This window comes from Nerophis lumbriciformis, linkage group LG03 (genome assembly GCF_033978685.3).
Source record: "Nerophis lumbriciformis linkage group LG03, RoL_Nlum_v2.1, whole genome shotgun sequence".
NCBI classification, from domain to species: Eukaryota; Metazoa; Chordata; class Actinopteri; order Syngnathiformes; family Syngnathidae; genus Nerophis; species Nerophis lumbriciformis.
Window position 1 is genome coordinate 67,289,652 of NC_084550.2, and position 14,182 is coordinate 67,303,833.

The 14,182-nt window shown below is 38.1% G+C and overlaps 1 protein-coding gene across 1 annotated transcript in view; it reads right to left on the reverse strand.

The window, feature by feature from the left end:
* Nucleotides 1-7,268: 7,268 nt before the first annotated feature.
* Nucleotides 7,269-14,182, reverse strand: part of gdf15 (Growth differentiation factor-15) — a 28,726-nt gene continuing 21,812 nt past the window's right edge. Inside the window, exon 2 of the mRNA XM_061930708.1 lies at nucleotides 7,269-8,011. Within this exon, the coding sequence (XP_061786692.1) occupies nucleotides 7,293-8,011 (719 nt within the window). The 3' untranslated portion in view covers nucleotides 7,269-7,292. The remainder of the gene's footprint in view (nucleotides 8,012-14,182) is intronic.

A 14,182-nucleotide genomic window follows, 5' to 3' on the forward strand; every position in this document is an offset into this window, starting at 1 on the left:
CCTGTCTGCTGCGTCAGGAGTCCCATGAGCCAAAAGAACCCGATAGGACTCCTTCTTCAGCTTGACGGCATCCCTCACCACCGGTGTCCACCAACGGGTTCTAGGATTACCGCCACGACAGGCACCAACTACCCTGCGGCCACAGCTCCAATCGGCCGCCCCGACAACAGAGGTACGGAACATCGTCCACTCGGACTCAATGTCCAGCGCCTCCCTCGTGACATGTTCAAAGTTCTTCCGGAGGTGGGAATTGAAACTCTCTCTGACAGGAGACTCTGCTAGACGTTCCCAGCAAACCCTCACAATGCGTTTGGGCCTGCCAGGTCTGTCCGGCATCCTCCCCCACCATCGCAGCCAACTCACCACCAGGTGGTGATCGGTAGAAAGCTCCGCCCCTCTCTTCACCCGAGTGTCCAAAACATGAGGCCGCAAATCCGATGACACAACTACAAAGTCGATCATGGAACTGCGGCCTAGGGTGTCCTGGTGCCAAGTGCACATATGGACACCCTTATGTTTGAACATGGTGTTTGTTATTGACAATCCGTGACGAGCACAAAAGTCCAATAACAGAACACCACTCGGGTTCAGATCCGGGCGGCCATTCTTCCCAATCACGCCTCTCCAGGTTTCACTGTCGTTGCCAACATGAGCGTTGAAGTCCCCCAGTAGAACGAGGGAATCACCCGGGGGAGCACTCTCCAGTACTCCCTCGAGTGAATCCAAAAAGGGTGGGTAATCTGAACTGCCGTTGGGCGCGTAAGCGCAAACAACAGTCAGGACCCGTCCCCCCACCCGAAGGCGGAGGGAGGCTACCCTCTCGTCCACCGGGTTGAACTCCAACGTGCAGGCTTTGAGCCGAGGGGAAACAAGAATTGCCACCCCAGCCCGTCGCCTCTCATTGCTGGCAACGCCAGAGTGGAAGAGAGTCCAGCCCCTGTCAAGAGAACTGGTTCCAGAGCCCTTGCTGTGCGTCGAAGTGAGTCCGACTATATCTAGCCGGAACTTCTCCACCTCACGCACTAGCTCAGGCTCCTTCCCCCCCAGCGAGGTGACGTTCCACGTCCCAAGAGCTAGCTTCTGTAGCCGAGGATCGGACCGCCAAGTGCCCTGCCTTCGGCTTCCGCCCAGCTCACATCGCACCCGACCTCTATGACCCCTGCTACGGGTGGTGAGCCCATTGGATTTTTCTTAAACTGTTCAACAATTTGCTCACGCATTTGTTGACAAAGTGGTGACCCTCGCCCCATCCTTGTTTGTGAATGACTGAGCATTTCATGGAATCTACTTTTATACCCAATCATGGCACCCACCTGTTCCCAATTAGCCTGTTCACCTGTGGGATGTTCCAAATAAGTGTTTGATGAGCATTCCTCAACTTTATCAGTATTTATTGCCACCTTTCCCAACTTCTTTGTCACGTGTTGCTGGCATCAAATTCTAAAGTTAATGATTATTTGCAAAAAAAAAAAAAAAAAGTTTATCAGTTTGAACATCAAATATGTTGTCTTTGTAGCATATTCAACTGAATATGGGTTGAAAGGGATTTGCAAATCATTGTATTCCGTTTATATTTACATCTAACACAATTTCCCAACTCATATGGAAATATATATATATATATATATATATATATATATATATATATATATATATATAAATAAAATAAATACTTGAATTTCAGTGTTCATTTATTTACACATATACACACACATAACACTCATCTACTCATTGTTGTATTTGAAAGTGCAATGCTTTGCGGCCAGTAGCACAGCCTTTGAAAGAGCATAGGTATGGGCAGTGTAATATTCTGGGTTGGAGTCAATAACCAGGCAAGGTGACAAAGTTACGTCTCTTTACTTCATACTTCGGAACCGACTCCGACACTTGGCGTCAGGGTGCGCGATACAACGTAATCCGTTGGCCAACCAAAAAGTAACCACAGAACACTATTGTTGTTTTGGTACAGTATATCTCCTTGAGGAATGATACTGTAGAAATGAAACACTTACAGTAGTCTGTGTACAGCCTGTAGAGCAGGATTGCGGAGGAAGTGATCAAGTATGTCCCCTCCAGTCCTGAACCTGATCTGGTGGAGCAGCACAAGGTGTCCACCAGTGATGGAGGAGTCTGATGCGGATTCCAGAAGCTCCAATGAATGCCCAGGAGCATCAAGGCAGTGTTGGATAATAATCACACTAAACAGTCAAATGTGTTGCCAGATGTTTACTGTAGGAAGTAATGTCAGTGGCTCGATATTGCTCCACACTGACTACCCTAAGTGTATGCACGTTTTATTACGCAAGTATTGTCCCTTGACAAGGTACAGTAGGACAAAGATTCATTTGAGCCCATTTGTGGCGGTTTACCTGACACATGAAACGTGACAAATCGGGAGGTGCACTATCTACTTTAGCTGCAAGATGGCAGTAGGGTGTTTAATGTCTTGAAAAGTGTTTTGTGGCCATTCCAACGCTGACGCTTTCCATCGTTTTCTGCAGACTGCGTTGCAAAATATTTACCCGACCCCTTCCTCTCACGTGAGATCCAACCAAGAATTGAGGCGGTATGAATCCCTTGCCTGCTGTGTGATAAAATGCTTGCTTCTGTGTAAAGAAAAGAAAAAACCTACAATAAATTAAGTTGAGCTTTTATGGCAGAATGCAGGACTTTCACGGTAAAGTTTTATTACTGGCAACAAAATCCAATTTGATGTTAAATGCAGCACTTAACTTTTCCCAGAATAATTTCTAATTGTCAACGTCTAAACCTGTGGTTCTCAAACTTTTTTCACCAAGTACCACCTCAGAAAACACTTGGCTTTCCAAATACCACCACAGTGACCAACAACAAAATACAGTAGTGTAGTAGGCCTAAGTATTCATTAAGTACCACCATAGTGACATTAAAATACAGTAGTGTAGTAGACCTAAGTATTCATTAAATACTACCATAGTGACAACATTAAAATACAGTAGTGTAGTAGACCTAAGTATTCATTAAGTACCACCATAATGACAACATTAAAATACAGTAGTGTAGTAGACCTAAGTATTCATTAAGTACCACCATAATGACAACATTAAAATACAGTAGTGTAGTAGACCTGTGTATTCATTAAGTACCACCATAATGACATTAAAATACAGTAGTGTAGTAGACCTAAGTATTCATTAAGTACCACCATAATGACAACATTAAAATACAGTAGTGTAGTAGACCTGAGTATTCATTAAGTACCACCATAATGACAACATTAAAATACAGTAGTGTAGTAGACCTAAGTATTCATTAAGTACCACCATAATGACAACATTAAAATACAGTAGTGTAGTAGACCCAAGTATTCATTAAGTACCACCATAATAAAAACATAAAAATACAGTAGTATAGTAGTAGACCTAAGTATTCATTAAGTACCACCATAATGACAACATTAAAATACAGTAGTGTAGTAGACCCAAGTATTCATTAAGTACCACCATAATAAAAACATTAAAATACAGTAGTATAGTAGTAGACCTAAGTATTCATTAAGTACCATCATAGTGACAACATTAAAATACAGTAGTGTAGTAGACCCAAGTGTTCATTAAGTACCACCATAATGACAACATTAAAATACAGTAGCATAGTAGATCCAAGTATTCATTAAGTAGCACCATAATGACCAACATTAAAATACAGTAATGTAGTAGACCTAAGTATTCATTAAGTACCACTATAATGACCAACATTAAAATACAGTAGTGTAACAGGCCTAAGTATTCATTAAGTACCACTACAATGACAACAATAAAATATAGTAGTGTAGTAGATCTAAGTATTCATTAAGTACCACCAGAATGACAACATTAAAATACAATAGTGTAAACCTAAGTATTCATTAAGTACCACCATAGTGACAACATTAAAATACAGTTGTCAAGTGGGGGTCGCAGCTAGCTGCGGGGTTGTTCTTCCAACGCAAGATAGACGGCTACGGACAACAGCGTGAAGGTAGGCTAGGATTTATTTAACATAAATCATGCACTACCGCGAACATAAACAATACAACAACAATCAACAACAAAAAAAAAAGAGGCAAGCGTGCCTAAAACGCAAGTGAAGCTAATCTTAAACAAATACTAGGACATGGACATGGAAACGTACTTTTGTCAAAACGAGACCTGAACCGGAGTGACATAATGACAATGCAGGCAGCACGAGTGATGAACAAGGTATGCTTAAATAACAGTGACATGATTGGTGACAGGTGTGTGTGAGTCAAAACGTGAAACAGGTGCGTGACGTGACAGGTGAAAACTAATGGTTGCTATGGTGACCAGACAAGGGAGTGAAAAGACAGAAACTAAACAAAACATGACTTAAAACAAAACATGATAATACAGACATGACAACAGTAGAGTAGTAGACCTAAGTATTCATTAAGTTCCACCATAGTGAACAACATTAAAATACAGTAGTGTAGTAGACCTAAGTATTCATTAAGTACCACCATAATGACCAACATTAAAATACAGTAGTGTAACAGGCCTAAGTATTCATTAAGTACCACCAGAATGACAACATTAAAATACAATAGTGTAGTAGACCTAAGTATTCATTAGGTACCACCAGAATGACAACATTAAAATACAATAGTGTAGTAGACCTAAGTATTCATTAAGTACCACCATAGTGTCAACATTAAATACAGTAGTGTAGTAGACCTAAGTATTCATTAAGTACCACCATAATGACAACATTAAAATACAGTAGCATAGTAGACCCAAGTATTCATTAAGTACCACCATAATGACAACATTAAATACAGTAGTGTAGTAGACCTAAGTATTCATTAAGTACCACCATAGTGACAACAATAAAATACAGTAGTGTAGTAGACCTAAGTATTCATTAAAATAAGAGCCAGTAGTTTTATTTAGGTGTATTTAATGTTTTGGCCACTGTAACATTACACACAGTTTGAAAAGTAACACTGTGTTTGAATATAGGAAAATAAAACACTGTACTTGAATAATTAAACTAAAATAATGATTTGCACAGTTTGAGAATCACCGGTCTAATCCCTTTCCACGGTCCAGGCTACAGATACAGATGTTCCACACCCTGATCTGCAAAAACTACTGAACTGTAGTTTGGTTATGGAATAGCCAATCAGAGCCTTTCCTTTCCTGCATGTGTTTTATTGTGAAATTCAAGTGCACAGAGATGAAGTGAGAAATTGCAAGACAATACAACACATACTACCTTCAACATTACTTAATAGAACACAATAAATAGACAGTTTAAATAAATAAACCATTCAATAAAAATAGAAAAACACAACTGTGTTGCAGGCTTGTGCAAAATTCCGAATCGGTGCAAAGATGAGTGAGGAGTTGTGTTGTCCCGATACCAATATTTTGGTTCCAAAATGTATTTTGATACTTTTCGATACTTTTTCTAAATAAAGGGGACCACAAAAAATGGCATTATTGGCTTTATTTGAACAAAAAATCTTAGGGTACATGAAACATATGTTTATTATTGCAAGTTTGTCCTTAGATAAAATAGTGAACATACTAGACAACTTGTCTTTTAGTAGTAAGTAAACAAACAAAGACTCCTAATTAGTCTGCAGTAACATATTGTGTCATTTATACACCTATTATTTTGTAGGGATGATGTTTGATAAGAAATTATCGAGTTCGAGCCCATTATCGAATCCTCTTATCTAACCGATTCTTTATCGATTCTCTTATCGAATCCAGATAGGTTGTTGTATATGGGGGGAAAAAACACAATATTATGTTTAACAAAAGCTCACTTTTATTTTATAAGAAAAAAAATCAAATAAATAAATAAATATTGACTGTTACCCCCCTAGAAAAATAAGATAAATAAATATTGACTGTAGTTACCCAAAGTATATTAAGTGGGATTTTTCAGAAAAACAAATATATACAGTAACACAAAAACAACCTGTCTCTGTGATCACTATAGGTCAGGGGTCGGCAACCCGCGGCTCCGGAGCCGCATGCGGCTCTTTGATCACTCTGATGCGGCTCAGCAGCTTACTTGCCGAACCCCCCGAATTTTCCCGTGAGACTTCCGGATTTCAGTGCCTCTCGCAGAAAACTCCCGGGATTAATATTCACCGATTTTCACCCTTACAGTTATAATAAGGGCGTGCCATGATGGTACAACATTTGGCGCCCTCTACAATCTGTATTAACAGAGTGCCAGCCCAACCACTTGTTATACAGTATGCATCTTCTGCTTGCACACGTACGTGACAGCAAGGCATACTTGGTCAACAGCCACACAGGTTACACTGACGGTGACCATATAAAACAACTTTAACACTCTTACTAATAATGCGCCACACTTTGAACCAAAACCAAACAAGAATGACAAACACATTTCGGGAGAACATCTGCACCTTAACACAACATAAACACAACAGAACAAATACCCACATCAACCCCCCCCCCCCCCCCCCCGCCCCCCCGCCGCCGCCCCCCCCCCTCATTGTGCACTCTTGTTTGTCACCATAGCAACCATTAGTTTTCACCTGTCACGTCACGCACCTGTGTCACGTCTTGAGTCACGCACCTGTTTTCGTTAATCATGTCTGTAGTATTTAAGTTCAGTGTTTTTCAGTTTGTCTTGCTGACGACATCACACCACATTTATGCTCTGTCCATGCCTGATACTTCTTTCCATGTCCATTCTTCATGCAACTATTTTTGTCCAAGCCAAGTAAGTTTTTGTTCCATGTTTATAGTCTTTTTGGTTTCATAGTTTGTTCTCCGCCATTGTGCGTGTTTTTCGTTTGTACTTTTTTGCTATAGTCTTTTGGTTTCATAGTTTATTCTCCGCCAAAGTGCGCGCTTTTCGTTTATTCTTTGTTTGATAAATAAATCATGTACCTTCATTCCCGTCTCGCCCGTGCCAACTTTCCGTTGCATCCCGGAAAAGCAAACACCCAAGATCTAGTCCTGACAATATTAAGGTGTGGGCAATGTGTCTGAGACCCCTGATTTATACATAGCACAATGCAAAAAAAACAACTTTGTACGCAGTGTTATTTCATTTTAAATTTGGCTCCCATTGTTTTCTATAATTTGTGAAACTGGTCAAAATGGCTCTTTGACTGGTAAAGTTTGCCGATCCCTGCTATAGGTGAATAGCCATGCCTTGAGGCGTTTTTTTTCTGGTCCATTATTTTTGCTGCTTTTTGCACAAGCCTGCCGCCGCAGTAACATGCTCCTCCCCCCCCTTAAAAGTCCTCAACTTTGAGAGTTTCAGGCACAGTGGCATGCACTGACTATGAGGTCGTTGAAAGGCGTGAGCTCCAACCTGCCCTTGCTGTCGTAGTGCATGAGGACCATGGGCTCGTAGGAGGCGGGCACGCAGCAGGGCCGAGGCGTGCCGCCCTTCATCAGCTGGTGCAGCCGCGACTTCACCTGCGCGTGCATGCTGGCGGGCTTGTAGTTGTGCGGGCAGGCGCCGTCGCACAGGTGCATGGTGTACTCCGCGGGGGCCACCACCCAGTCCGTCCACCCGATCTCTCTAAAGGACACGTTGAGGGACTTCCGGCAGCACCAGCCTTGGTCGTTGCAGTCGTCCTCCCTGAGGGAGCGCGCCGGCCTTCCGTTGTGCGCCGGAATGAAGTCCACTTCCAGAGAGAGTACTGGATCACTCCCACCCTCGGCCGTCCTTACTCGGACAACCAGCGACTCGTCCTCGTCTGCTTGGATCCACTTTGCCACCGTCGCGCTCACGTCCGTCGTCAGGAGTGCGTGGCTGGCATGAGAAGTGGTGTGTGTCCAGGTGCTTGCGTTCACCTGCTTGACTTGAACCCGGATCTCGGCTCTCGGTGGTGCCGGGGTCTGCCTGGAGATCTTCAGTTCGGCTCGGGTCGGCCTCACCGCCGTGTGGATGTCGGGGTTCTTCAGGAAAACTGCTCTGTACCACTGCACGTGTGCTTGTTCTCCCCCCTGAGGTGCTTTTATTGGCGCCACTGTGGACACAAAGTGCATGCGACCGTGTCAAAACAAAGAAACGACACTGTCATAAACATGTGCCATATAGTAAAAAACACACTAAACAACACTGTCGTAAACATGTGCCATATAGTAAAAAACACACTAAACAACACTGTCGTAAACATGTGCCATATAGTAAAAAACACACTAAACAACACTGTCGTAAACATGTGCCATATAGTAAAAAACACACTAAACAACACTGTCATAAACATGTGCCATATAGTAAAAACCACACTAAACAACACTGTCATAAACATGTGCCATATAGTAAAAACAACACTGTCATAAACATGTGCCATATAGTAAAAACAACACTGTCATAAACATGTGCCATATAGTAAAAACAACACTGTCATAAACATGTGCCATATAGTAAAAAACACACTAAACAACACTGTCGTAAACATGTGCCATATAGTAAAAAACACACTAAACAACACTGTCGTAAACATGTGCCATATAGTAAAAAACACACTAAACAACACTGTCATAAACATGTGCCATATAGTAAAAACCACACTAAACAACACTGTCATAAACATGTGCCATATAGTAAAAACAACACTGTCATAAACATGTGCCATATAGTAAAAACAACACTGTCATAAACATGTGCTATATAGTAAAAACAACACTGTCATAAACATGTGCCATATAGTAAAAACAACACTGTCATAAACATGTGCCATATAGTAAAAACAACACTGTCATAAACATGTGCCATATAGTAAAAACAACACTGTCATAAACATGTGCCATATAGTAAAAAACACACTAAACAACACTGTCGTAAACATGTGCCATATAGTAAAAAACACACTAAACAACACTGTCATAAACATGTGCCATATAGTAAAAACCACACTAAACAACACTGTCATAAACATGTGCCATATAGTAAAAAACACACTAAACAACACTGTCGTAAACATGTGCCATATAGTAAAAAACACACTAAACAACACTGTCATAAACATGTGCCATATAGTAAAAACAACACTGTCATAAACATGTGCCATATAGTAAAAACCACACTAAACAACACTGTCATAAACATGTGCCATATAGTAAAAACCACACTAAACAACACTGTCATAAACATGTGCCATATAGTAAAAACAACACTGTCATAAACATGTGCCATATAGTAAAAACAACACTGTCATAAACATGTGCCATATAGTAAAAACAACACTGTCATAAACATGTGCCATATAGTAAAAACAACACTGTCATAAACATGTGCCATATAGTAAAAACAACACTGTCATAAACATGTGCCATATAGTAAAAAACACACTAAACAACACTGTCGTAAACATGTGCCATATAGTAAAAAACACACTAAACAACACTGTCATAAACATGTGCCATATAGTAAAAACCACACTAAACAACACTGTCATAAGCATGTGCCATATAGTAAAAAACACACTAAACAACACTGTCGTAAACATGTGCCATATAGTAAAAACAACACTGTCATAAACATGTGCCATATAGTAAAAACAACACTGTCATAAACATGTGCCATATAGTGAAACAACACTAAACAACACTGTCATAAACATGTGCCATATAGTAAAAACAACACTGTCATAAACATGTGCCATATAGTGAAACCACACTAAACAACACTGTCATAAACATGTGCCATATAGTAAAAAAAACACTGTCATAAACATGTGCCATATAGTAAAAACAACACTGTCATAAACATGTGCCATATAGTAAAAACAACACTGTCATAAACATGTGCCATATAGTAAAAACAACACTGTCATAAACATGTGCCATATAGTAAAAACAACACTGTCATAAACATGTGCCATATAGTAAAAAACACACTAAACAACACTGTCGTAAACATGTGCCATATAGTAAAAAACACACTAAACAACACTGTCATAAACATGTGCCATATAGTAAAAACCACACTAAACAACACTGTCGTAAACATGTGCCATATAGTAAAAACAACACTGTCATAAACATGTGCCATATAGTAAAAACAACACTGTCATAAACATGTGCCATATAGTAAAAAACACACTAAACAACACTGTCGTAAACATGTGCCATATAGTAAAAACCACACTAAACAACACTGTCATAAACATGTGCCATATAGTAAAAAACACACTAAACAACACTGTCGTAAACATGTGCCATATAGTAAAAAACACACTAAACAACACTGTCATAAACATGTGCCATATAGTAAAAACCACACTAAACAACACTGTCATAAACATGTGCCATATAGTAAAAACAACACTGTCATAAACATGAGCTATATAGTAAAAACAACACTGTCATAAACATGTGCCATATAGTAAAAACAACACTGTCATAAACATGTGCCATATAGTAAAAACAACAGTCATAAACATGTGCCATATAGTAAAAACAACACTGTCATAAACATGTGCCATATAGTAAAAACAACACTGTCATAAACATGTGCCATATAGTAAAAACAACACTGTCATAAACATGTGCCATATAGTAAAAACAACACTGTCATAAAAATGTGCCATATAGTAAAAACAACACTGTCATAAACATGTGCCATATAGTAAAAAACACACTAAACAACACTGTCGTAAACATGTGCCATATAGTAAAAAACACACTAAACAACACTGTCGTAAACATGTGCCATATAGTAAAAAACACACTAAACAACACTGTCATAAACATGTGCCATATAGTAAAAACCACACTAAACAACACTGTCATAAACATGTGCCATATAGTAAAAACAACACTGTAATAAACATGTGCCATATAGTAAAAACAACACTGTCATAAACATGTGCTATATAGTAAAAACAACACTGTCATAAACATGTGCCATATAGTAAAAACAACACTGTCATAAACATGTGCCATATAGTAAAAACAACACTGTCATAAACATGTGCCATATAGTAAAAACAACACTGTCATAAACATGTGCCATATAGTAAAAAACACACTAAACAACACTGTCGTAAACATGTGCCATATAGTAAAAAACACACTAAACAACACTGTCATAAACATGTGCCATATAGTAAAAACCACACTAAACAACACTGTCATAAACATGTGCCATATAGTAAAAAACACACTAAACAACACTGTCGTAAACATGTGCCATATAGTAAAAAACACACTAAACAACACTGTCATAAACATGTGCCATATAGTAAAAACAACACTGTCATAAACATGTGCCATATAGTAAAAACCACACTAAACAACACTGTCATAAACATGTGCCATATAGTAAAAACCACACTAAACAACACTGTCATAAACATGTGCCATATAGTAAAAACAACACTGTCATAAACATGTGCCATATAGTAAAAACAACACTGTCATAAACATGTGCCATATAGTAAAAACAACACTGTCATAAACATGTGCCATATAGTAAAAACAACACTGTCATAAACATGTGCCATATAGTAAAAACAACACTGTCATAAACATGTGCCATATAGTAAAAAACACACTAAACAACACTGTCGTAAACATGTGCCATATAGTAAAAAACACACTAAACAACACTGTCATAAACATGTGCCATATAGTAAAAACCACACTAAACAACACTGTCATAAGCATGTGCCATATAGTAAAAAACACACTAAACAACACTGTCGTAAACATGTGCCATATAGTAAAAACAACACTGTCATAAACATGTGCCATATAGTAAAAACAACACTGTCATAAACATGTGCCATATAGTGAAACCACACTAAACAACACTGTCATAAACATGTGCCATATAGTAAAAAAAACACTGTCATAAACATGTGCCATATAGTAAAAACAACACTGTCATAAACATGTGCCATATAGTAAAAACAACACTGTCATAAACATGTGCCATATAGTAAAAACAACACTGTCATAAACATGTGCCATATAGTAAAAACAACACTGTCATAAACATGTGCCATATAGTAAAAAACACACTAAACAACACTGTCGTAAACATGTGCCATATAGTAAAAAACACACTAAACAACACTGTCGTAAACATGTGCCATATAGTAAAAAACACACTAAACAACACTGTCGTAAACATGTGCCATATAGTAAAAAACACACTAAACAACACTGTCATAAACATGTGCCATATAGTAAAAACCACACTAAACAACACTGTCATAAACATGTGCCATATAGTAAAAACAACACTGTCATAAACATGTGCCATATAGTAAAAACAACACTGTCATAAACATGTGCCATATAGTAAAAACAACACTGTCATAAACATGTGCCATATAGTAAAAAACACACTAAACAACACTGTCGTAAACATGTGCCATATAGTAAAAAACACACTAAACAACACTGTCGTAAACATGTGCCATATAGTAAAAAACACACTAAACAACACTGTCATAAACATGTGCCATATAGTAAAAACCACACTAAACAACACTGTCATAAACATGTGCCATATAGTAAAAACAACACTGTCATAAACATGTGCCATATAGTAAAAACAACACTGTCATAAACATGTGCTATATAGTAAAAACAACACTGTCATAAACATGTGCCATATAGTAAAAACAACACTGTCATAAACATGTGCCATATAGTAAAAACAACACTGTCATAAACATGTGCCATATAGTAAAAACAACACTGTCATAAACATGTGCCATATAGTAAAAAACACACTAAACAACACTGTCGTAAACATGTGCCATATAGTAAAAAACACACTAAACAACACTGTCATAAACATGTGCCATATAGTAAAAACCACACTAAACAACACTGTCATAAACATGTGCCATATAGTAAAAAACACACTAAACAACACTGTCGTAAACATGTGCCATATAGTAAAAAACACACTAAACAACACTGTCATAAACATGTGCCATATAGTAAAAACAACACTGTCATAAACATGTGCCATATAGTAAAAACCACACTAAACAACACTGTCATAAACATGTGCCATATAGTAAAAACCACACTAAACAACACTGTCATAAACATGTGCCATATAGTAAAAACAACACTGTCATAAACATGTGCCATATAGTAAAAACAACACTGTCATAAACATGTGCCATATAGTAAAAACAACACTGTCATAAACATGTGCCATATAGTAAAAACAACACTGTCATAAACATGTGCCATATAGTAAAAACAACACTGTCATAAACATGTGCCATATAGTAAAAAACACACTAAACAACACTGTCGTAAACATGTGCCATATAGTAAAAAACACACTAAACAACACTGTCATAAACATGTGCCATATAGTAAAAACCACACTAAACAACACTGTCATAAGCATGTGCCATATAGTAAAAAACACACTAAACAACACTGTCGTAAACATGTGCCATATAGTAAAAACAACACTGTCATAAACATGTGCCATATAGTAAAAACAACACTGTCATAAACATGTGCCATATAGTGAAACAACACTAAACAACACTGTCATAAACATGTGCCATATAGTAAAAACAACACTGTCATAAACATGTGCCATATAGTGAAACCACACTAAACAACACTGTCATAAACATGTGCCATATAGTAAAAAAAACACTGTCATAAACATGTGCCATATAGTAAAAACAACACTGTCATAAACATGTGCCATATAGTAAAAACAACACTGTCATAAACATGTGCCATATAGTAAAAACAACACTGTCATAAACATGTGCCATATAGTAAAAACAACACTGTCATAAACATGTGCCATATAGTAAAAAACACACTAAACAACACTGTCGTAAACATGTGCCATATAGTAAAAAACACACTAAACAACACTGTCATAAACATGTGCCATATAGTAAAAACCACACTAAACAACACTGTCGTAAACATGTGCCATATAGTAAAAACAACACTGTCATAAACATGTGCCATATAGTAAAAACAACACTGTCATAAACATGTGCCATATAGTAAAAAACACACTAAACAACACTGTCGTAAACATGTGCCATATAGTAAAAACCACACTAAACAACACTGTCATAAACATGTGCCATATAGTAAAAAACACACTAAACAACACTGTCGTAAACATGTGCCATATAGTAAAAAACACACTAAACAACACTGTCATAAACATGTGCCATATAGTA